The 26485-nt window shown below is 36.7% G+C and overlaps 2 protein-coding genes and 1 long non-coding RNA gene across 5 annotated transcripts in view; 2 read left to right on the top strand and 1 right to left on the bottom strand.

Moving 5' to 3' along the window:
- Positions 1-26485, bottom strand: part of LOC136036326 (TATA-box-binding protein-like) — a 166796-nt gene that overhangs the window by 3247 nt on the left and 137064 nt on the right. Inside the window, exon 6 of one of the 3 annotated variants that reach the window (XR_010619697.1) lies at positions 19493-19561. The exons of the other annotated variants lie outside the window; for them this stretch is intronic. The gene's annotated coding sequence lies outside the window, so the exon portion shown is untranslated. Of the gene's footprint in view, positions 1-19492; positions 19562-26485 lie in introns of those variants that run through there. 3 annotated transcript variants of the gene reach the window in all.
- Positions 1-26485, top strand: part of LOC136036330 (uncharacterized) — a 350999-nt gene that overhangs the window by 239711 nt on the left and 84803 nt on the right. The gene's annotated exons all lie outside the window — the stretch shown is intronic.
- LOC136036328 (histone H2B) lies at positions 23996-24462 on the top strand. Its single transcript, XM_065718485.1, has one exon. The coding sequence runs from the start codon at positions 24091-24093 to the stop codon at positions 24460-24462; it is 372 nt and encodes a 123-aa protein (XP_065574557.1). The 5' UTR covers positions 23996-24090.

The following is a 26485-nucleotide window of genomic DNA, read 5'->3' as shown; positions in this document are numbered from 1 at the left end:
TACCATTATGTACAAAAACTCTGTTTATTATGTTAAATATTGAAGATATTTATTTTTACGTTATCTAATAAAGTCTAAGCTCATTAAATACACAAGTCTTTGTTTAATATATTTATTATTTATGATATTTAAGATTTTTGTAGGATATCTATTATTTAAGATATCTCTGTGAGATCATTATTCGAAATACAAAAGCCTATGTTTGGATATTTACCATTTATGATATTGAAATATTCATTATTAAGATGTTTATCCTTAAGATATTTATATTAAATCATAGCTCCTAATACAATTCAGTATAAAACCCTATGTTCAGTGTGAAGTAAAAACACGCTCAACCGCATTTACATTTAGCCTATAGGACTTGAAATGTGTTAATTCTCATAAAATGGGATTTTTACGATCGATGTAAATTTGTAGTGATGGGACGTTTATTTGTATAAAATCATCGTTTTAAGTAACATTTGGGGGCCACCTTTAAGCTTCGGTGTAAAATAGTATTTAAACACTTTTATAGTTAACAAAATCTTAAAACATGGAAGCCTAACGGCTCTTTACTATAGGCAACGCTATAATGCTTCCTCTGATCTATTGTTATTATTTTTTTTTTTTTTTAGGTACTTCATATGGAAGGGGTGGTCGTATAAACTCTGGAGGAGGCTCATTCGATTTGAAATTAGAAATTCTAGTGCCCTATTTAAGAGTAAAAAAGTGATTAAAGGACATCTATGCCCCCCTCCACGTCCTCTTTTCTCCAGATGCACCCAATCGAAATTTTGTGAGCCATTTTGTTTAAATAGTCCAAAACTCAAATAACTCTGCTTCTGGGGCTAATAAAAACCCCCACTGACGGGGGCAAGGTTGAAAGTTATGCAAGTTATCCCTTGTTAACACATAAGGTTTCTTATGGAAGGGGTGGTTATTAAAACTTTGGAGGGAGCTCATTCGATAGGAAATCGAAAGTTCTAGGTCTCTCTTTTTAATGGTCCCAAATGATCGAAGGACAACCTGTCCCCCTACCCAACGCCCCTTTTCTCAGAATGCATCCGGTCAAAATTGCCTTCAAGTTTGAGAACTCCTTCCCCCCAAGCCCTTAGGGCAAGGGCTGTAAGTTATGCAAGCTGCCCATTGTCAACGTACAAGATGTTTATGGAAAGGGTGGTCGGAAAAACTATAGAGGAGGCTCATTAAATAGAGAGTTGTTTAATTGCTGATTTTAAAACAAATTGATGGGATTAAAAATGTTTGTAATTAAAAAAAAGCTTTTTGAGATATAATCAATTTTTTCAGAAAAACTACATTTTTTATGGCACTTGGTATTAACCAAGTGACATATAGCAATCGCAAATTCTGTCGGTCTGTCTGTCTGTCGATCCCGGTTTTGCTAATTTAGGCACTTCCAGGTAAGCTAGGACGATGAAATGTAGCAGGCGTATCAGGGACAGGACCAGATTAAATTAGAAATGGTTGTTTTCCCGATTCGACCATCTTGGGGGGGGGAGTGGGGGCCCGTTAATACGGAAAAATAGAATTTTTAACTTAAAAAAAAATTTTAACTTACGAACGGATGATCAAATCATAATGAAATATTATGTTTAAGGATATCGTGTCTCAGAGCCGTTATTTTAAATCCCGAGTGGATCTGGTGACATTGGGGGGGGGGATGGGAGGGGAAACCTAAAATCTTGGAAACCCTTAGAGTGGAAGGATCGGGATGAAACGTGGTGGGAAAAATAAGCACAAGTCTTAGATAAGTGATTGACATAACTTGAACGGACCCGCTCTCTTTGGGGTAGTTGGGGGAGGGGTTTTTGTTCTGAAAAATTAGAAAAAAGAGGTATTTTTAACTTACGAACGGGTGATCGGATCTCAATGAAATTTGATATTCAGAAGGATATCGTGTCTCAGAGCTTTTATTTTAAATCCCGACCGGATCAGGTGACAGTGGGGAGGGGGGGAGTTGGGAGGGGGAAGCCTAAAATCTTGGAGAACACTTAGAGTGGAGGGATCGGGATGAAACTTGGTGGGCAAAATAAGAACAAGTCCTAGATACATGATTGACATAACTGGAACAGATCCTCTCTCTTTGGGATAGTCGGGGGGGGGGGGTTATTACTGAAAAATCAGAAAAATGAGGTATTTTTAACATACGATTGGGTGATCGGATCTCAATGAAATTTGATATTTAGAAGGATATCGTGTCTCAAAGCTCTTATTTTAAATCCCGACCGCATCTGGTGAGATTGGGGGGGAGTTTGGGGTGGGGAAACCTAAAATCATGGAAAACGCTTAGATTGGAGGGATCGGGATGAAACTTGGTGGGAAAAATAAGCAGAAGTCTTAAATACGTGATTAACATAATTGGAACGGATCCGCTCTATTGCGGGGGGGGGGGGGTTAATTCTGAAAAATTAGAAAAAATGACGTCTTTTCAACTTACGAAAGAGTGATCGGATCTTCATGAAACTTCATATTTAGAAGGATCTCGTAACTCAGATTTCTTATTTTAAATCTCAACCGGATCCAGCGTCATTGGGGGGGGGCAGCTGGGGGAGCCGGAAATCTTAGAAAATACTTAATGCGGAGAGATCAGGATGAAACTGGATGGGAAGAATAAAAACCTGTCTAAGATACGTGACTGACATAACCAGACCGGAACTGTTCTCTTTGGTGGAGTCGGGGGGGGGGGGGGGTAATTTTGAAAATTAAGGTATATTTAACTTACGAAAAGGTGACCAGATCTTAATCAAATTTTGTATTTAGAAGGATCTTGTGCTTTAAAGCTCTAATTTTAAATTCCGACCAGATCCTGTGACATTGGGGGCAGTTGCAGGGAGAAACCGGAATTCTTGGAAAACTGGGGTATTTTTATCTTACGAATAGGTGATCGGATCTTATTGAAATTTGATATTTAGAAAGAATTCATGTCTCAGAGCTCTTATTTCAAATCCCGATAATATCTTTTGACATTGGGGGGAGTTGGAGGGGACATCTTGGAAAACACTTGGAGTGGAGGAATCGGGATGAAGCTTGGTGGATAGAATAAGCAAATATCCTTGATACGTGATTGACGTAACCGTACTGGATTTGCTCTCTTTGGGGGAGTTGGGGGGAGGGGTTCAGTGATTTGGCGAGTTTGGTGCTTCTGGACGTGCTAGGACGATGAAAATTGGTAGGCGTGTCGGGGAGCTGCACAAATTGACTTGATAAAGTCGTTTTCCCAGATTCGACCATTTGGGGGGGGGGCTAAAGGGAGAGGAAAAATTATAAAAAATTAGGTATTTATAACTTACGAGGGGGTAATCGGATCTCAATGAATTCTGATAATTAGAAGGACATCGTGACTCAGAGCTCTTATTTTAAATCCAGACCGGCATTAAGCCTCTGATTTTTCTAAATCAATCTATTGATTCTTGGAATTTTGTTAGAGCTCATACCATATGAGCTCTTGGCTCTTAGCTCTTCTTGCCTCGTCACAAGTGCCCTTAGCTCTATCATGAGCTCTTAGCTCTTGTCTATAGTACTGTATTAGCTAATGTTATTAACATCGGGAATTTGTCAACTCTACCATAAATCAAAAGGCACTAGTCCAACCAAATTGGCAAAATTATATAACCCTGCATTTACATATATTTTAACAAGGGATTACAACAATATATAAACCTTAAAAAATAAAACCAAAAGTTTGAAGCTTAGTATAAATCGTTGTTGGATAAACATCATTACCGAATTTCTTTTCTTATAAGCAATGTCTTTTTGAGACATGAAAAAAAGTTGATTTTTTTTTTAGTTAAGTTCAGAATCGCAAAGGTTATTATATAAACTGGAAAATATCAATGGAGCCTCAGCAATGATCTTAATGTTTGATTCAAACTAGAAAAATGCCAGAAATTTTTTAAATTAGTTTGTTTTTTGTTAGATAAACTATACTCGCATCGTGATAAAGCTTACAGGTTTCAACGCAACCAGTTATATAATGTCAGTAGGAAGGCCCAAAAAAAGGAAAATTTGTAGTTATTATAAATGATGATTTGATATTTAGACAAGGGATTACGACAATTCAAAAACCTTAAAACGAAATCTAGAAGTTTCAAGCTTACTACATTTAGTTGTTAGAAATTAGGGAAGCGTCAATAATCAAATATTTTTGAAAAGACATTAAATTAAGTATAGAGCAAAAAACTGGTAATTGCCAGATTATTTATATATATTTTAACAAGGGATTGCAGCAAATCAAAAACCTTCAAAAAGAAAACCTTTCTAAGGCAACTAGTAATATAACGTCAGTAGGAAGGCCCAAAAAACGAAAATTTTCAGTTATTACAAATGATGACTCTCTATTTTGATAAGGGATTACAACAATTCAATAATTGTTGAGCAATAATTGTGTATTTATGTATGTGTGTATGTATTTTTTATTGAAAACGACTATATTTTTTCGGGAAAATTGGCATCCTGTGATATTTTGGCCTAAAAAACGATCTAGATAGGAAATAAATTTGAGAAAATTCCTTATAAGTCTAAATTCTAGGGAACAAAATTATGCGAGAGACGTAATTTTTATATACTTAAGTATGGCAATGACGTAGTCACAGTGTTAAAAAACTGAAGATTTTCATGTATGGAGAAGTTTATATTTAATTGCTTAAAGAGCAAAAAACTAGTAACAAACAACAAAGATAGTAACAAACAAACAAACAACAACAAAATTATGAAAATTGAAACTAACTTAACTATTCTGTTTTTCTCTATCATAGAATATTATTCTATCTCTATTTATTGGAAGATTAATCTAATATTTAAAATTTAATCCTTTTAAATTTAATCTTTCAATAAATAGAGACACAGGGAATTTAAATAGTGACCCAAAATATGATTGTCTTTTGAAAAATGAACCAATAGTCAATAAGGGAATTAAAATTTTACACAATCACCAGGGAACAAGATTACGTATTAGACCAAAAAGAGTTGCTTGAATATTAGCTAACAAGAGGATTATTTCGCAACAGAATAGTTAACTTAGTTTCAATTTTCATAGTTCTTCGTCAGTTGCTTTGAAGTTCTCAAAGAAGTAACTCTAATAGCATCTTTTCCCTACGTGCTGAAATCTCCCGCAAGCAATATTAATGTGCTGCCAAAGGGTTTCGACTTCCCTCGCAAATCTTTCAAGCATTGATCCAGAGCCTCGAGCGATTTTTTGTGTGCCATTGTGCACTCATCCCAAATAATAAGTTTGCATTGCTGCAATACTTTACCCATCCCAGATGATTTGGAAATATTGCACGTGGGAGTTTCTGTAGAATGCAAGTTCAGAGGCAATTTCAAAGCGGAATGAGCAGTTCTTCCACCAGGCAGCAATGTTGCGGCTATTCCGGACGACGCAATTGCCAACGCTATATCATTTTTTGATTGAATTGATGCCAGAATCAGTTTTATCACAAACGTTTTACCAGTACCTCCTGGCGCATCCAGAAAGAAAATTTCTCCAATGTTGTTATCGACACAATGCATTATCGTATCATAAATGTCTTTTTGTTCCGACGTTAACTTGGAAATGTTATTTTGTACATACGACAATAGATCACTCGTACTGTAACTTTGTTCACGATCCAATTCTACGCATGTCGAAACAGCAGCGATACGGTTAGGTGAAGGCATTCCCAAATCCTGAAGAGGTTTGTTTGCCATACGTACGCACAAATCTTGTATAACAACTAAAGTGTAGTTATAAATTTCTGATGTAAAATCAAAAGTCATATCTGACGTCTCTAACTGTTTTCGATGGAGTATATCTTCGGACATTTTTGACTTATATTTTTCCCATAACTCTGTAGGAGCTGATGGAGAGCAAGTTGTTAAAATGATGCCAAACAATGCACGAATTTGACTTGGGGTTGACGTTTCGCACGCGTCATTGATGCAGTTATCCCAGTGTTGGTCATTCTCCAATAAATTCAGAGCTTGGCATGCACTACGGTAAGTGTCATGTATAGTACCATTTACAGTCTTCAAATACTCAAAGGATGTCGGACCGGGTACATTCACCAAAAGCAGGCGTAGAAAGAAGCATTCATGTTGATTGGGGTGAACGGTGTAGAGTCTTCCTATCGTGGTATCTTTGAAGATGGTAGGTTGGCCGTCGACTGACTTACCCTGTTTTCGACGTTCAAATACTTTATTTTTAGTATTCCACGTGTAATACGAAGGCACTTCAGTATACAGGAGTTTTTTTGCAAAAGAATCATTTTTGCAAAGCGAAAAAAAAACTGTTAATGTTGTATCCGGTGGATTCAGGACTCTTTGTTGCACGTTGGTTTCCGTGAAATAAACACGTTGACCATTCTGTAAATGTACCGCTAAGTGAACAACAGCTGGACTACGTTCATGTATCGGAAATGAAAGAATTCGCCAAACAGCTTCATTACTGCTTATGTATCTTCCAGCCTGATATTGTAACATTTCATCGAAATCTTTGATTTCGGGCTGCACGCCAAAAACTGCCATGTCACTGCCTTTGTTGACGTATTTACATATGTATTTGATTGCCTTTACGGAGTTACAGTATTCAACGTTTATGTGTGCATTAAATGTTTTTGATAATAATGGGGAATATGGAACAACCCACTGGTTATCTACTTCGATGGTGGTACCGTTACGCTTCTTTATTATTGCTGTTTTACCGCCATCTTCAGTAGATCTTCTTCTATATTGTGGGTAACCATCATTGCCAGTAATTGTGTTTGATACTAAAAGTCGAGGATATTGCTTTGTGCACCTTCCTTTGGCCATGCATGGTGAATTTTCGTTCAGTGCACCGCAAGGTCCATGTATCATATTTTTTACAATAATATCATGTAACCCCTTATCGACATTTTTATCAGGTATTTCAGCGGAAATCACATCATCAATTTCGTTCGAAGTAATGTAGCCAGATTAGTATATGTGCGTGTGGCAAACCTCGTTTTTGCCATTCCACTGAGTACATCCAGCATCGCACTGACCCAAACACTTCAAGTTTTACAATGTAGTTTATCAGTGATTTCAACTTTTGCCGGAAGACACGGGCTGTAATGACACGGGCGGAAATCACATCATCAATTTCGTTCGAAGTAATTTTTTTTATGTAGCCAGATTAGTATATGTGCGTGTGGCAAACCTCGTTTTTGCCATTCCACTGAGTACATCCAGCATCGCACTGACCCAAACACTTCAAGTTTTACAATGTAGTTTATCAGTGATTTCAACTTTTGCCGGAAGACACGGGCTGTAATGTCATGCCTATGAACCGCCGATTGTCCTTGAAGTAAAAGCTGCAGTATCTCGTCCCAAGATTGATTACATGTAAATGTAATAAATAAATCTGGACGACCATAGAGACGAACATACGCAATAGCATCTTGAGCATATTCATGCATATGACGGGGACTGCCAGCATATGACGAAGGTAAAATTGTTAATCTTCCAACGTTTGTGGTATTACCGTCATTTATAACTGCATCTCGCAAATGAATGTATTGTTCAGAGCGGAGCTTGGTCTGATTCAGGCGGATATATAGCAAACGTTCTGATTCAATTTTAGCATACATATCAACGACGAATTGGTGAAACAATTCACGGCATTTTAAAATATAATTTTCTTCATCCTGCCGAATCATTAGTCTATAGGAATAATAATGCATTGCACTGCATTTCTTATTCATTTCTTTGTTAGTGGCTGGATTCATCAATTTAATATTAAAGTGATAGCCGTCGGCTCCATCCCAAAAAATGATAGGATATTGTAGGGCATCGTAGCATCGATGAGTTTCAGCAATTCTTAACAACTGAGCGTTTCGCTTATGAAGAATAATATATCGAGGTAAAAACTGATCACCGACCATAACGATTGCCACTTCGTCGATAGTTGGAGCATTGTATCTACGCACATGTTGGCCAGGAGGCGTTTTGTCAGCGGAAATAACAATTTTATGCGTATCAGTAGGCATCAAATCGATGGCTGTTTTGAACAGACGCACTAAATTATTATTTTCGTGGAAAAGATGTTGCAATTGGGAAACGATTGTCCTTTCAACGTTGGGAGAAATTTCGCAACGTGCATTCAATTCAGAATTTCTATCACTGATGAAGTACAATTGTAAAAATTTATGATTCTCGCCTGAGAATGGTAGAAGGGACCCTGCTCTATGATAAATTTGCCCTTTTACTTTGAAAGTAGACATAAATTGATCCGGATTTTCGATTTGGGCTCCAAACGACGTCATTTGGAAACATGAGTTGTATTTTCTCATTTTTGACAAAAAACGCTTAGATTCTGACGTAGTTCCAGTAAGGAAAGTCTTCAATGGCTCTGGTGGTGCAGCCAATAGAGGAAGTTTAACTTTTCCTGAGGCGCAACACATTCCCATTGTTTCACCATTGAATTTCAAGGCCTTGCAATAGGGACAAATTTTAGACATTGTCCCGATATGAACACATCTACTCAAGCTATAATCATCGACTGGGTTGTACCTGAATGCCAGGCGATAACTTTCAGGTTGCTCTGATTCCTCGGCACGCTTTCTTTTCTTACTTTCTCTATCAGCAGCAAGCCTGATTTCTTGCTGTTCTTGTGATTCCTCGGCACGCTTTCTTTTCTTACTTTCTCTATCAGCAGCAAGCCTGATTTCTTGCTGTTCTTGTAATTCCTCGGCACGCCTTCTTTTTTCGCTTTCTCTTTTAGCAGCAAATCTGCTTCCGCGTTGCTCTGGTAGTTCCTCGGCACGCTTTCTGTTCTTTCTTTCTCTATCAGCCTCAAGCCTGTTTCCTTGCTGTTCTTTTGATTCCTCGGCACGCTTTCTGTTCTTTCTTTCTCTATCAGCCTCAAGCCTGTTTCCTTGCTGTTCTTTTGATTCCTCGGCACGCCTTCTTTTTTCACTTTCTCTTTTAGCAGCAAGTCTGCTTTTGCGTTGCTCTGGTAGTTCCTCGGCACGATTTCTTTTCTGACTTTCTCTATCAGCAGCAAGTTTTTTGGCATAGACTCTTTGAGCATCTTCATCGGCTTTTGCCATGGTAAGTTCATCAGTCATTGTAAACTTAAACATTAATAGATTTTTACGTGAACATATGTCTTAAATATCTTGAATGACGTCACCGTCAAAGCAAAAATGACGACAACTAATTTCATGACGTCAGTCAACACAGAAACATGACGTCACCTGATCCACAGACAGACACACAGACAGACAACTTATTTATATATATATATACTAGCTGTTGGGGTGGCGCTTCGCGCCACCCCAACACCTAGTTGGTGGGGGCGCTTCGCGCCCCCCCCGCGTGCGTAAGTCGTTACGCGCCATATTAGTTACGCGCCATTGTAGTTGTGTCCCTATGTCCCCCCCAAGCCCCCCTGCGCGCGTAAGTCGTTACGCGCCATATTAGTTACGCGCCATTGTAGTTGTGTCCCTATGTCCCACCTGTGAATATAGATAGATATATATATATATATATATATATATATATATATATATATATATATATTTATATATATATATATATATATATATTTATATATATATATATATATATATATATATATATTATATATATATATATGTGTTTTTAACTACGTAAAACTTGCGAATATACAACATTCTTTGCTGTCCCATTGTCTGTGCATATAAATAGATTGTCAGGTTTACCGACTCTTGAACATGCAACATATAATGGTCCATGGGAAAACAATCCGTATTCAGATCTATACCTCATGATTCTAATGATTGCCCTTGAGCTTTGTTGATGGTGATTGCTAATCGACCATTCCCTCGCCATCGTCATTTATATATCCCCCTGTGCACCCCGGCTTTTCAGTTTTTTCAGTTTTTTTTTAGTTTTTAGTTTTTTACCTTTTTTAGCCTAACCAGGATTTGAACCTAGGACCTTCATTCTCCGTTCTGACACCCTCTCTCACCGAGTGACTACTCCATCATGTTCATTTTGGTGTTTTAAATGGTATATTATTAACCAAATTAATGTGTTTTACAATATACTAAGCATCGTCATAACAAACATGACGACAACTAATTTCATGACGTCAGCCGACACAGAAACATGACGTCACCTGATCCACAGATCCACAGACAGACAACTTATTTTTATATATATAGATAGATATATAATATATAGATATATATAAAAATAAGTTGTCTGTCGGTTGACGTCATGTTTGTGTGTTGACTGACGTCATGTTTTCGACTGACGAAATTACAGACCGGGACATCGGGACACTCAAAGAGAAAGCGACCGGGACATCGGGACACTCAAAGAGAAAGCGACCGGGACATCGGGACACTCAAAGAGAAAGCGACCGGGACACAAGGAATGTTCGATTAGCAATCACCATCAACAAAGCACCGGGACACAAATGACGACCGGGACACGGAGTATAAATGACGACCAGGACATAAGTAAAAAAAAATATAAAAATTAAAAAAAAGGTAAAAACTACAAAAAAAACTAAAAAGAAAAAAAACTAATAAAAAAACTAAAAAAAAAGGAAAAAAAAGGAAAAAATGAAAAATAAAGGAGAAAAACAAAACTAAAAAAATAAAAAACTAAAAAAAAGTAAAAACCAAAAAAAAACTAAAAAGAAAAAAAGGGGAAAAATACAAAAATTTATTTCATCATATACCATTTCAAAAACGAATGCATATACAGACCGGGACAACGGGATACAAATGACGACCGGGACACAGGGAATATAAATGACGACCGGGACATAGGGACACAACTACAACGGGGACGCTGGGGAGCACAGGGGGATATATAAATGACGACGGGGATACAGGGAATGTTCGATTAGCAATCACGAGGTATAGATCTGAATACGGATTGTTTTCCCATGGACCATTATATGTTGCATTTTCAAGAGTTGGTAAACCTGACAATCTATTTATATGCACAGACAATGGGACAGTAAAGAATGTTGTATATTCGCAAGTTTTACGTAGTTAAAAACAAGTTTTACGTAAGTTTTACGTAGTATATATATATATATATATATATATATATATATATATATATATATATATATATATATACATTCACAGGTGGGACATAGGGACATAACTACAATGGCGCGTAACGACTTACGCACGCGGGGGGGGGGGGGGGGGGCGAAGCGCCCCCACCAACTAGGTGTTGGGGTGGCACGAAGCGCCACCCCAATAGCTAGTATATATATATATATATATATATATATATATATATATATATATATATATATATATATATATATATATATATATATATATATATATATATATATAATTATAGTCCAATGCCACTGATTACATACTTGGAAACCTAACATGATTTATAAGCTTTCATATGTTATTATGGCACTTGGCATTTACCAAGTGACATATAGCAATCGCAATTTCTATCGGTCTGTCTGTCGGTTCCGTTTTTCCAGTTCGGGCACTTCCAGATAAGCTAGGACGATTAAAGTTGGCAGGCCCGACCAGGACGAGACCAGATTAAATAGAAAGTCTCTTCCCCGATTCGACCATCTGGGAGGGAGAGAGTCTTGGAAAACGCTTAGAATGGAGGGATCGGGATGAAACTTGATGGGAAGAATAAGAACAAGGTCTAGATACGTGATTGACATAACTGGATCGGATTCGCTCTCTTTGGGGGAGCTGGGGGGGATTTCTAGTGCTGTGACAAGTTCAGTGCTTCTGGACGTGCTAGGACAAAACAGAGTGATTTAAGCTACAAAATAACATAAACAGCTATCGTCATCAGTAGTAATTCTACTGATGACGATCGCTGTATATGTGACAGAAATATCTGGACTTTTTTTTCTTTCTTTTTTTTTTACTGTAGATGAATGGATTTATCCCCACTTAAAAATTTATTTGTTCGTCATAGAACGGCAGTGTGGTGTAAGACAAGAATACCTAATTTAAGGCGTTACGTCAAAAATAGTCCAAGAACCTTTTGAATGTAAGACTAAGAAACTTTTCACATAATCTTTGTTAAAATTACCAATATTTGAATAGAAAAAAAAAAAAGAAATTCTAATAATTAGCTTGTTTGTGACCCGTTTGTGACCATACTTCTACTTCTGACCCATACAGAAATACAAACCAGAAAATATCTCCATTAATTTTACCTTTATCCTGATTTTCAGGGAAGTTTTCCAAATACATTTAGATTCAAAAAGCTGATTTTATCTCCATCTCTACCTTTTATCTCCAATTGATTAACGTCATTTTTCTTTTCTAGGTTGAAAATTAAGAAAGCTGAGCAGTAAATTTCGAAACTATAATATCTGTGAGGTCTGTATACTGTTGCCGTCTTTTTGTGTGATAGCATTTATTTTCACAGAAAAAGGCGTTGCAGCAGACGTGGCCCATATAATTATAAAGTTTAAGTAAAAACCAAGGGTTCTCAACCTTAAGTAAAGATAATTTTCAGTAAAACTGGTATTTATTCTTTTTTATCTCCCCTTTTTATGTTCTAAAAGAAATGGAACCCTTAACATTTTCAAATCTATTATATTTTTGGCTCATCCCTTCCTAAGCGAATTTACTGCTCATCTAAGCTCTTCTACTTCTTGTGTGGCCTCTCCTCCTCAGCCAAGGAGCCGCTTCCTGAGTCAAGAAACAAAAAAAAGAATCATACACTTTATTTTCTTCATCTTAATAAAAATTGTTAGCTTGTTTAAGTGAAACTTTCTTATTTTGTATACTTATAGATTATCGTGTACTTGCTACTTGCCGATCCTAAAGAAAGGAATTATTCAAGGAACCCTGATAAAATGATTGAGTCAATTGAAAAGGCGATCTTGCTCTAAACCATAGTCCTTGACTGTTTTTTTTTTTTTTTTTTATAGAAAAAGAAATACCACATCTTTGCGCAAAATTAAACAATCAATCGATCATTTTATGAATACTAATTGTAAAATGATAAAATAGACCAATATTTCCAATATAATTATTGAAGCAATCAATTGGTGAAGCGATTCTTTCAGTTTTAAGTTTGATAACTTATAGGAGTAGCTTTTTGCTTCGGAAGTGAGTTCAAAGCCGAAAAATCGGTCACTTCTAATTGGAATATTTGTGGAAATCTAAGAATATTCTAAAACGTACTCTTGAATATTCCTAAAGAGACCATTAAAACAGGGTGTTGTTAAAAAATTGGCATCAAAAGAGTAAGATCATTTAACAACTAAAATATAATCAAACATGTATTATAGCATTAATTAGCTCTACCAAATAGTAAAAAAGATGACAAAATCATTTTTGGAAATATGAAGAAAGTCGGTAACTTGGTTGTAAGCCATCAGCCAGCAATGACCCATCTTCAAAGTTGACTGACGAAGCTGAAAACTTGAACTGTGAGAGAGGGGAAAGGGGTGTAATTATTACAGTATTAATTTTAGCATTATCAATAGCTGCAAAATTTTCTTTGTAATTTATATGAATTTGTTTTATTAATTTCTTTAAGCCTTTTTTTTATTAACATTTTTAAAATTAGTTTCGGAATGGGTGATAGTAATACAGAAGAGAACCCAACCCAATAAATTATATATAAGTGTTTTGGAGCAATGAGTATAAGGGTGTCCTTGGGAGGGGGTATATTTTCATACGTAATATGTATGATTATTTGTTATAGGCAACGAAAAATAATTTTTAACATTTTGGTACTTCGATGTTACATGGTCCCATGACCCTCTCCTCCTGCAAGCATACATGATTAAAACAAATCGCCTTGAGACAATCGATTACACCACATAGACTAAATTAAAAGATTAGGTACACTTTAAATTAGCAAGGTCATCAGAATAGAAATACCTTTTTGCCCGTTTAGCCCATCTTAGCTGGCTGAGAACAAGGATTTTCCTTGTATTTCTCTTTTGGTCGTTTCAGGTTATGAAGTTTTTAGGACAATAAATTTTTATTTATGTACCCACATTGAGCCAAATAAATGAATAACCGAAGCTAATTAGTTAAATTTTACAAAGCTTTTCGTCTGAAAAAACTCAAACATTACAAATTTATTGATCCCCAAAGATGACAACTAACGATTATAAAATTAACAGGCAAGGCCGTATCCAAGCTGGAGGGTCCTGTGCATTGTATTCGTAGTTTACAAAAGATTTTTTTCACAAGGGGGAAACCCTTTCTTTCCCTTGGAAAACTGAAAATCACCAACTCCATCTAAACTTCGGTGATCTGACCACTTGTGTTATTTTGGACACAATAAATGTTAGAAAGTGTAAAGGAAGTGGCATAATATCAGGAATGAAATGGCCTGCTCAAAGTTGAAAAGCCTACTTAGACCTGCCGAAATTTTTCCACGCTAATCCAGGCCTTCTTAGCGAAGATTTGATTTTGACATAAAATACAACTACTTCTAACAACTCACTGCAGCACCAAGCCACTTGAGAACAACCGCTCTTCTCCCATCCCAATTTATTCAAACGCTCTTCTCCCATCCCAATTTATTCAAAGCTTCCCTCTTTACATCCTCCCAGGTATTCCAATTTTCCTGGGATGTAAAATCAGAGCTCTGAGTCTCGATGTCCTTCTAAATATCAGAATTCATTAAGATCCGATCACCCACTTGTAAGTTATAAATACCTCATTTTTCTAATTTTTCCTCTCTCTTTAGCCCTCCAGATGGTCGAATCTGGAAAAAACGACTTTACCAAGTCAATTTGTGCAGCTCCCTGACACGCCTACCAATTTTCATCGTCCTAGCACGTCCAGAAGCACCAAACTCGCCAAAGCACTGAACCCCCCCCCCCCCTCCCCCCAACTCCCCTAAAGATAGCGAATCCAGTACGGTTACGTCAATCACGTATCTACGGCATTTTCTTATTTTATCCACCAGGCTTCATCACGATTCCTCCGCTCTAAGCGTTTTCCAAGATTTCCGATTTCCCCCTCCAACTCCCCTTGGTGTCAACAGATCTAGTTGGGATTTGAAATAAGAGCTCTGATATATGAATTCCTTCAAAATATCAAATTTCATTAAGATCCGGTCACCCGTTCTTAAGTTACAAATACCTCAATTTTTTTAAATTTGCCAAAATAACACCCCCCAGCTCCTCCAAAGAGAACGGATCCGTTCCAATTATGTCAATCACGTATCTAGAACTTGTGCTTATTCTTCCCATCAAGTTTCATCCCGATCTCTGCACTCTGAGCGTTTCCCAAGATTTCTGTCTCCGCCCTCCAACCCCCTATGTCCCCGGATCCAATTCGAGTCGAAAATGGAGCATCTGAAACATAATATCCTTCTATATATCAAGTTTCATTAAGATCCAATCACCTATTCTTAGGATAAAAATGACCTAATTTTCACGTTTTCCACCTCCAACTCCCCCCAATGTCACAGGGTCTGGTCGGAATTTAAAACACGAGCTTTAAAGCACAAGATCCTTCTAAATATCAAATGTCATTAAGATCTGGTCACCCGTTCGTAAGTTACAAATGCCGCATTTTCTGGATTACCCCCCCCTCCCCCAACTCCGCCAAAGAGAGCGGATCCGGTCCGGTTGTGTCAGTCACGTATCTTAGACTTGTTTCTATTCTTCCCATCCAATTTCATCCTGATCTCTCCGCTTTAAGTATTTTCTAAGATTTCCGGTCCCCGCCCAACTGACCCCCCCCCCCCCCCCCAATGACGCTAGATCAGGTTGAGTTTTAAAACACGAGATCTGAGTTACGAGGTCCTTCTAAATATGAAGTTTCATGAAGATCCGATCACTCTTTGTAAGTTAAAATACGTCATTTTTTCTAATTTTTCAGAATTAACCCCCCCCCCCTCAATAGAGCAGATGCGTTCCAATTATGCAAATCACGTATCTAAGATTTCTGCTTATTTTTCCCACCAAGTTTCATCCCGATCCCTCCACTCTAAGCGTTTTCCATGATTTTAGGTTCCCTCCCAAACTCCCCCCAATGTCACCAGATCCAGTCGGTATTTAAAATTAGAGCTTTGAGACACGACATCCTTCTAAATATCAAATTTCATTGAGATCCGATCACCCGTTCGTAAGTTAAAAATACCTCATTTTTTCTAATTTTTCAGAATTAACCCCCCCCCCCCAACTACCTCAAAGAGAGCGGATCTGTCTCAGTTATGTCAATCATGCATCCAGAACTAGTGCTTATTTCTCCCAACGAGTTTCATTCCGATCCCTCCACTCTAAGTGTTTTCCAAGATTTTAAGTTTCCCCCTCCAAACTCCCTCCCAATGTCACCAGATCCAGTCAGGATTTAAAATAAGAGCTCTGAGACACGACATCCTTCCAAACATCAAATTTCATTAAGATCTGATCAATCGTTCGTAAGTTAAAAATGCTTCATTTTTTCCGAATTAACCGGCCCCCCACTCCCCCTCAGATGGTCAAATCGGGAAAAAAAACTATTTCTAATTTAATCTGATCCGGTCCCTGATACGCCTGCCAAATTTCATCGTCCTAGCTTACCTGGAAGTGCCTAAAGTAGCAAAACCGGGACCAACAGACCGACAGAATTTGTGGTTGCTATATGTCAGTTGGTTAATACTAAGTGCCATAAAAACAATGCCGATTAGATAATAAGGTACTTTAGAGAAATTTCTTAAGGTACTTCAAGAGAAATTTCAGCTTTGGTCCTGTAACACTATAATTAGTTCTGTCAATTATCCAGCTGGCTTTGATGGGTTTTTTTTTTCATTCTTTTAAAGATGTCGCCAGACGCTGTAATGTTAGTGGTGCTAGGGAATTTTCACCATGTTAAATTACCTAATATTTAACACTAATGAGTTTCCCAGTCTCTTTGGTATAATCTGTTACGCCCCACGTTTTTTTTAAACTTAAAGGAATCTATGCATTTTGTTTTAATCAGATTTCGGAAGTTAGAGACTTCAAAATTAATGTCATTGTTTCCCTTGAGAGCCAGCCAGTTTTCATTAGTAATCCATTCGAAAAGGGCATCGTTGGAAATAGAGTGATAAGAGAACTCAGGAGTTTCACATTCATTTATGACCAGGATATCATCCCAAACCTTTTCCAGATAGATAGTTCCTCAAGAACATAATAGTACCCCCCCCCCCTGAAGCCCAGAAACCTGTTAATAGCAGGGTAAAGAACAATGTTTTCTCCAACTATGTGGTTGGCCCAATAAGCTGAGCCGTCATCATCAGTAACCAGTATCTACAGGATTCATCCTTATTGCTTGCAAGAGTGATCCCCCCCGATGTCCCTGGGGAAACGGCTGTAAATTCAGAATTTTGCCCATTGTTTACGTATGGTATTTGTTATTTGGAAATTAGTACATTTTATGATAGGGGTGGGATGATTGGAGTTCGTTTCCATACGGAGGATTTTCAGTGGAGAGAATAATTGACAGGGGATTAACTTTTCAGGCGAAAATTTACATTGGGGGAAATTGACAGAATTCCTGCACGAAATTATTTTTTATTGTCTTACTTTCTTTTTACCAACTGAATTTTGCATGTGGAGATGGCATGGGAATCATCAGGGGTATTTTCAGCGTATTTACATTTATTGAAAAATATTTCCATAGAGGGAGAGGGATTTCCGAAGTGATCGAGAAAACTGTTATAAATTAACGTATATTTCAAAAGAAAGTAATTTCAGGTGGATTTTTCTCGCTGAAACGTCCACAAGAAATTTTTGGCGAGGATGGAACTGTCTCAAGGGAATTTTGCAGAGAGGTGGGTATGTATTTTACCGCGGAAAAACTTCCCCTGAGGGAGAGGGGAATTTTTCATGAAGAGTGACTCAGATTTACTGGCCTTATTTCAAAAACGATCACTAAACTTTACTAAAACTTTAGCGTAAAGAGCAATGTATTGAGGAAGGGGGCGACTTCTTATAATGCTGAATAATTTCTGTTCGTTTTGAGTTTTAACGTTGCCCCTTACTTTCAGTAATTTTTTTTTATTAATTCAATTTCTTATGACGAGTATCCAGGGTAAACCCAAGAAAAACCTACTTTCAAATTTAATTACCAACGATAAAATCTCTCGGAAGCGTTATTAACCGATATGGTGGAGGGATATCACGAAATATGGCAATTAGTGAGCCATTTCTAGGAAAGCCGAAGGGTAAATAAAACTGCATGCTTTGCTTCAAAGAAAATGTATTCCAGCATTAGTTTTTATATGCTGCATGCATAAAAAAAAGAACTAAAAACTCGTGAATTTGTGCTTATATATGTTTTTACTGTGTATTGTGTTGATGTACCTTGTGGTCCTTATCATCAACTTTCTATTTAGGCTAAGGTTAAGACCCTGTTAAGGTTTACTTCAAAATTACCGACAAATTTCTCTTTAATTTATTTGTTTATATATCCATAGTATCCGGCAACCCCCCCCCCCTCCCACATACTTTCCAAGCATACTCTAAATCATTCAGAGTACCCTGGCTGAACCCAAAGAAAAATCAATAATAATGGCTTACAATTCAAACAGCGTCTATTTAAAGAGGAACCACATTTATTTTTATCAAGTTGAGATGCAGATTAAGTATTGCGACCTCGACCTAAAATTTTTGTTGTTTACTTTTGCAAAGGTAATATCCTTGGTGTGGCGGTTGGAAAATCAACCGCCACAAAAATTTATATTGTTCTAATATGCTTTAATTGTGAGACGGCCTTTTAGCCTTTTGGTGAGAGCAAGTGAGTTTTCTTATCTACAGTATTTTCTACTCTTTTTTGGCACTTTTCAGCGCTAATACTAGGTTCAGACGCATAAAATTTTCCTTGAAGGTTGGCAGAAAATCCTTAAAAGGTGGAATTAAATCGCCTTCGTGAATAAACTAGTTATTTAGAATGGGGTAAAAATTAAAAAAAAAATACTCAAAAGAAAGAAATCAGGAAACTGAAAAATATCCAAGAGCTCTTCAAATTACAAAGTAAATAATTAGCTTAACTGCAAAAACCAATTGGAATAAAACACAATGGTATTAATGCGACACTATCATATATTAAAAATAAACTAGCAATATATTTTGTTCACAGAAATCAAATTGCATAAGTTACGTAAACAAAGAGCTGGTTCAATATGTCACGGCATATTCTATTGTAATTAAATGCCATGAATAGCATAGCTTTAAACCTCTCTAATAAGTTCAAGCCAAGTATAATAAATATTAGGTTGTATAAACGAAAAATAAAGCAATCTTAAAACTTAAAACTTTCAAAGGACATGTGCTGTTAAGGTAAGAGACATAATGCCTTTAGAACAGAGAGAAAAGAGCTTTTTAGAATACAACCTGAGCAAGTCAATGAATAGCCAACCAGCAAAAAAAGTTGGAAAGGACGGTTTATGGATGGTTTTGAAAGTGCCTTTTCATTCTTTGTCTTTTCTCATGCAATTCATTAAGGACATTTTTCTTAAATATATTTTGATTGCATTTTGTAATACTATATTCTAGACAGATTATTTAATGGGAAACTTTTTTGTGATCTTTGTTGATAAGAGTTCTTACTTTAAGAGAATATTCTTGTGCTCCTATGAAGCCAACAGTCGATCCAGCACTAACACCAATAGCTCACAACTGTAAGAAGTGGTATAGATTAGGCCAGCTTACAAGAGGTTAAGAAATTACAAAAATAAACAACATACTGTAAGAGTTGGACCTTCTGAATTGCTTTAGTCAGAGTAAAGAGTTTTTACATTCCGGGATTCACTAAAAACAAAAAATAAATTTTTTTGCAATTTCAAGGGAATATACTCGGCGAAAACCCTTTCTAATCCGTCTTTACTACAATAATAAGGTTTATTCAAATATTGAAGCAATTTGAGATAAACCAAAAACACAAACAATGCTTTCTGTTCTCAAAGATTTGTATTTATCGCTTTCTTTTTTTCTTTTTTTGACATTTTAAAACCTTCTTCTTATACTCAAGCTAACTTAGTAGGGACCTTTGCCAATTTACAAGCCATTTTCCTACTTTGTCCTTGACTAAATATTTCCCCAATTTTGATGTAAGAATTTTATGATATTCGGCTCTTGCTAAAACAATTTCAGAACATAAAACCCCACCTTCTAAACTTCTACCTTGATTTAACTATTCTGAAGATTTAGTAATGCATAAGTATTACCACTAACTAAAATTCCTCTAACTAATTAATCCCTCTAACATAAATGTCTTCAACCTTATAAACATGTATAACTTTTTAAGCAAATTGTATGTCTCAGGGGTCCCCTGAAAAACATCCTAATTTTTTTTTATTATTATTATTAAGATCTTTCCGGCTCTATCAACAATAATGATAAGCCGCTAGTCCTGGTGATTTCTTATTTTTATTTTCAGTTTTGATACATTCATCTTATCTTTACTTGGAGGCTCCAAGTAAAAGGTTTTCAGGGATTGTCTCTGCTGGGAGCTATTACAGATGGCAAAAGATCGTCAGGCGAAGTTCATTTTATTTATTTGTTTTCTATTTCTCGTTTTTAACCATAATTCAAGTGTTTTCCTCACAACTTGGTACAGTTCAGAACTTCTTGCAGAATGTTTTAGGGCCAACTAAAATAATTTTCAGAGAATCTTGGATTAATTACCAGTGGGGGAGGGGAGTGGCAAACAGTAATTTACAGGCCGATGATTTTCGTTTTTCAAGGGGTCTTTGGGGCTTACCTTTGGATTTATGATATACTCAGCCCATGTATGCATGAATATTAGCAATAATCTTCAATTGCTTAGTGTAAAATTTCAGCCTTAGCCTGGGCCTGAATAAACCACAAAAATATTAGATTCACAAACGTAAAAGATGATATTTTAGAAGTAATCAATTTACAGTAAATGATCATATTTTCCTTGAAAATGAAAAATATGAAAAACTAAACACATAGAAATGTGCCAGAGATTTTTTGAAGGCATACTTAAAGACAACAGATCAAAATTGGACTGGTTATTCTTAACTTAACATCAAAGACGCTTCTCTTCTAAAACCCGCCTCCAATTTCCATCGATTCAACAAAACCGCTCTCAGCACTTCTATCCCTGTGGAAAATTCTTGTAAAAGAGGTAGACAGTCCATCTAACGCTAATGCATTATAGTTATTTTATTACTTTTCACGATAGCTTTAATAAGCTGAAGTCGGAATTTTTCACACTTTTCCGCTTTATCACTCAGTCTTGACCAAACATATTTTTTTCAATTCCTTCTCACCTTTTTGTCCAAGATGAGAAATAACCAGTTCAAGAAAATCATCATTTAAACCGATATTTAAAAGTAAATCAAAGGCTATACCTCGAGCACTTGAATCATATGGCTTTACTAATCGAAGATAAACACTTTCAAATATTTTTTTTAAATGGCAATATTTTTCATTTGGGAATGCTTTTATAGTTTGTAATGCCACAGCAGATAGTTTGCCGCCTTGTTGCACAATATCTAGAAGTTGAGGTAGAGTGGTATCAGACTTGAGGTTGCCAAGACATCGAAGTTGAGTGACTTGGCATTCATCGTTTTTGCAATTTTAAGCTTCGCGTTATATATGACTCTATTTCTTTTAACACATGAAAAAGTATAGGATGATTGTGTGATAAAAATAAATTGCGATTATAAAAAGACATGCAAATTCACATCGTTGCTGAAAAATATTTATATTATTAAGAATATTTATTAAGAAAATTTATACTAAACAGATTTTCTTGGCCTTTTCAATTGTATTTCACATTTTTCAACTATATTTTTTTCGAACTATATTAGTATTATAGTATTATAGTTTTAGTCGTTATAAAATCACTCTGTATTTAATTAGTGTAACTTCATTAGCTCTGCTTGATATAGTTATTTCATATTAATTTTCCGCGTGTTCCCCAATTTTATATATTTTCTAAAGCTAACATACAATTTATTTCTTTCTCAACAAAGATTCTCAATACACGTGGCTCTATTCAATTTAGATTAATTATTTGCCAAATGTATTTGTTAGGTTTCTCAGATTCTTTTTATATGTAAATATTTCAAACACGAGTATATACACGATATTGAAAATAATACAAATATTTAGTGGACAAAACATGTATCAAAGGGGGAGCGACCCAAAGATTCGTTTAATGTAAAGTTTTGCGTATTATTATGTGAGAATTTTGTTATTACAACGTATCTTTTAGATGAGCCCATGTACAAGACTGACATACGAAAAACGCTTTTCCATGTCGTGATTTTTCCAGGGGATCAATCGCATGGAGATTCTTCCTGTTGGTTTCTGTGTATGATATAAGAAACAGATCTATATACTAGTGAATATGCCAGACTGTCAGCTCACTCGCAAATCAATAGTGCCCCCCTCCCCCCGAGATTGGTATTCTAATGGCTGTTTAGTTTTAAACAAAGCTAGTTTTAACACATTTATACAAAATGAATAGATTAAATAAAAATGAATGATAGAAGCTAATTGTTGTTGAATGTTGCACTAAGTATCCGATCATAAATTTGATGTACCGGTATTACACAACTAAATTTATTGTGATCACGTATAATTTGGTTTTCGCATGTCCAGTATCTATTAGAATATAATTGTATGGTCTAGCTTACCATAATCAGTTTTTTATTCATCAAAATGATAATAAACAAAAATGGATATACAAATTTGTCTCCCCCAAAGAATTTTAATAGCTTTTATGTCATAATTTCATAAAGCATTTTCAAAGCTATTAAACGGAAGTATCATTTTTAAGGGTACCAAAATAATATATTCAAGTCAGGTTATTCAATGAAACCTTAGACTGCTGACTATAGTGCATAGTAACAATGTTGGTCAATTTCCCACACAAGGCAGTCTAAGATAAAGGGGCGTTGGCCGTATCTACTTGATCAAGGAGGAATTTGATCACCAACTGATTGTGACTCCATTCAACTATATTTCAAGTAAAAGATATATTGTTGCTCCGCAAACTGAAAAGAAATTAAATGCCAAATTTTAGAGTCATGGACCAAGGTAGACAAATTTTTTAAAAAGAATCAAAATATGTTTATTAATTCCTTTTTCTTAAAAAAAACCTTCATTCCTTCTGAAACAGATTGATAAGCCCCCCAAAATGTTTCTACCTTTGAGATGACTACCCTATGGCTTCCTAGGCTAGTTTAGATCAGTCGAATTAGAGGGTCTTTGAATCGGCTCTTGGTCATTTTTAAAAACAGTTCCTCGATTTTTGTGTATAATCGATTGGATTTTAAGGTGAAAATGAGCTTCCTTTCCTTCAATAAATTCCTATGCTTTGTAACGAGATGAATGTGAAAGCAAACTTTAGTAATTGTAACAAAAGGGCAAGCCTCAAATATATATTTAGATTATGTTGGGGTATAATTTAACAATTTTTAAGGAAAATATCTCCCCCGCCTCCAGTAAATTCTTGCCCTTTGTTACTAGATAAATATGAAAGTTTTCCTTTTCACATTTCAGTATCCTAAATTTCATAGCTTCATAGAGTGATTCAATTAATTTGTAGCCCTTAAAAGGGCTGTTGGTTAATATGGGGTAGGTCTTGGAGCTAAAGTTAGATTAATTTAGGCCTTGGCCGGCTTTTCAGTCTTCTTTGGTAGAAGGACTGCTTGAATATTGGGCAAAACGCCTCCTTGGGCAATGGTAACCCCCGACAGTAGCTCATTCAGTTCTTCATCGTTTCTAATGGCTAGCTGAAGGTGACGAGTTTTTTTGTTATCTCGTGCAGCATTACCAGCAAGCTCAAGGACCTCGGCAGCCAAATACTCCATCACCGCTGCAAGGTAAACGGGTGCCCCTGCACCAACTCGCTCGGCACAGTTGCCCTTTTCAGAAGACGGTGGATCCTTCCCACTGGGAATTGGAGATTTGCCCTGTTTGAACGGGACTTTGCCTTTCCCTTCACTTTTCCTCCTTTTCCTTTTCCTGACATGGTTTCTAGTTCTTAATCACGAACAAATTGAAAATGTTGTCTATTCTTGAAAGTGCAAACTATTTATACTTCGGCTAGCGAACTGAGTTCCTCTGACAAAAGAATTGTGCGTGAACTGTAGTAGGTATATAAACGGGTCGAATTTTGTAAAAGCTATTTATTTGATAATTGGATTTCGTTAAGGTATCTTTTAACCATGGCTCCAAAAACTTCAGGAAAAGCAGCAAAGAAAGCTGGTAAGGCGCAGAAAAATATCAGTAAAACTGATAAGAAAAGGAAACGAAAGAGGAAGGAAAGCTACGCCATTTATATTTACAAAGTTCTCAAGCAAGTGCATCCCGACACTGGTGTTTCTAGCAAGGCAATGAGCATCATGAATAGCTTTGTTAATGATATCTTTGAAAGGATTGCTGCGGAAGCCTCTCGTCTAGCTCACTACAACAAGAGGTCCACCATCACTAGCAGAGAGGTTCAAACTGCTGTGAGGCTACTCCTACCCGGAGAACTTGCCAAGCACGCTGTTAGTGAAGGCACTAAAGCTGTAACAAAGTACACAAGCTCCAAATAAGGGGGTTTCCCTCTCTATTAGCGCCCAATCAGCTGGGCCCTCCCAAACAGCCCTTTTAAGGGCTAACACCTTATTTCAAATGCTCTACTCTCAAATTGCTTTCATTACTCCTGGCTTTGATTTGCGAAATATTGGGTAAGCAAGAACCCATACTAAACCACAATTCAAAACAATAAAAAGGTTCCCTGTTTCGAAGGCAGGTCCCAATTTCCTTATTGCATAGAAAGTAATGTCTATCGGCGAATAGTTAAAGAGAATAGAAAAGGGGGCTTCGACTTTTTCATGACATTCTATCGGTAAACATTTTTAAAGGTCCGTGGGCCCCCATTGGGAGCTGTTCATTTTTTTGGGTGTTTTTGGACTTAATAGGCTGGCCTAAATTGGCTTTTTACGTGTTTTCTTTTCATTAGATGTTTTGGATCTTGTTGAATGCTACGCTGAATCTATGACTCATTTTTACAATAATGTGACGTATTTCTGAAATAATTTCGACCTTTTTTTTTGTTATTTTGCCCGTAGTGTTTTTTTTTTTTATGTCCGTTGATTTTGAATTAAAATCAAATAGTTGTGGGCATCAAGCCATGGCTAATAGTAGAAAAAGCCAAGAGAGATGGTCCGGATTGAGTGAGAGGGAAATCTGGCATTAACCCCCTTATTAGGATTGTATAAAAATGAGTGTTCATTTTTTGGGGGTATTTTTGGATATATATCACTTGCCTAAATTGGCTTTTTTGTGCCTTTCCTTTTCATTAGATAGTTTGGATCTTGTTTAATGCCACGCCGAATCTTAACTCATTTTTAAAATAATTCTGCCTCCTTGAGTCATACCTTCTTTTTTTTCACCAAAACACTACGCTGTTTAACGTAATTTCGCCTGTTTGTTTAAACCATCTAGTGGCCCTTAAAAGGGCCGTTGGTTAAGATGCAATTGCGGTGAACTAGGGTACTTAAGCTCTCTCGCCACGGATACGACGGGCAAGCTGAATATCTTTGGGCATGATAGCACACAAGTTGGTATCCTCAAAAAGTCCAACTAAATACGCCTCGCTGGCTTCTTGTAGGGCCATCACAGCCGAACTCTGGAACCTCAAGTCAGTTTTGAAATCCTGGGCAATCTCTCACACAAGTCTCTGAAAGGGCGATTTCCTTATTAAGAGTTCGGTACTCTTTTGATAGCGACGAATTTCTCTCAGGGCTACGGTTCCGGGCCTGTATCTGTGTGGTTTTTTTACTCCTCCGGTAGCAGGAGCCGACTTACGTGCTGCCTTGGTCACAAGCTGCTTTCTAGGTGCCTTTCCGCCCGTTGATTTTCTCGCAGTTTGTTTTGTCCTAGCTGATAGTTTGCCTCTTTAAAAGAATAAACAAAGGAAGCAATACCTAGTGGGTATATTTATATGGAGCATCAGCCGCGCGAAAGAGCTAGAGTTTGTCGGGAAAGTAGTTAGCGGTATAAATAAAGCGGGCTTTGAAGAAAATTCCTTAGTTTGACAAAAACTTTACAGCTGTTGACGACGCTATCGAATTAAATATGACAGGAAGAGGAAAAGGAGGAAAGGGGCTTGGAAAAGGAGGCGCAAAACGTCATCGCAAAGTTCTTCGTGACAATATCCAGGGTATTACAAAGCCAGCTATCAGAAGACTGGCTCGCCGCGGTGGTGTAAAACGTATATCTGGCCTAATTTACGAGGAAACCAGAGGTGTTCTTAAAGTTTTTCTCGAAAATGTTATTCATGATGCTGTCACCTACACAGAACATGCCAAGAGAAAGACAGTAACTGCAATGGATGTAGTCTATGCTCTGAAGCGTCAAGGTCGTACACTGTATGGCTTTGGTGGTTAATGGTTTCCAAATGTGTTTTGAACTGTCCCCCTACCCAACAGCCTTTTTAAAAGCCACCAAATCTTTTTAAACACTTTCTAGCTCAAGTTGTTGAGCCTTTTCTTTGTTGTGCCTTCAAAATTTGGGTAAATACTTTTTTTTTCTTTTTTCGTCTCAGGTGTTATATCTGTTTAGAAATATGCA

This window comes from Artemia franciscana, chromosome 15 (assembly GCF_032884065.1).
Source record: "Artemia franciscana chromosome 15, ASM3288406v1, whole genome shotgun sequence".
NCBI classification, from domain to species: Eukaryota; Metazoa; Arthropoda; class Branchiopoda; order Anostraca; family Artemiidae; genus Artemia; species Artemia franciscana.
The sequence above is the reverse complement of the archived record's forward strand: the minus strand, read 5'-3'. Positions and strand labels throughout refer to the sequence as shown.

What these genes read in the sequence shown, in the direction of transcription:
- LOC136036328 (XM_065718485.1), top strand. Translation starts at nt 24,091, where the DNA reads ATGGCTCCAAAAACTTCAGGAAAAGCAGCAAAGAAAGCTGGTAAGGCG.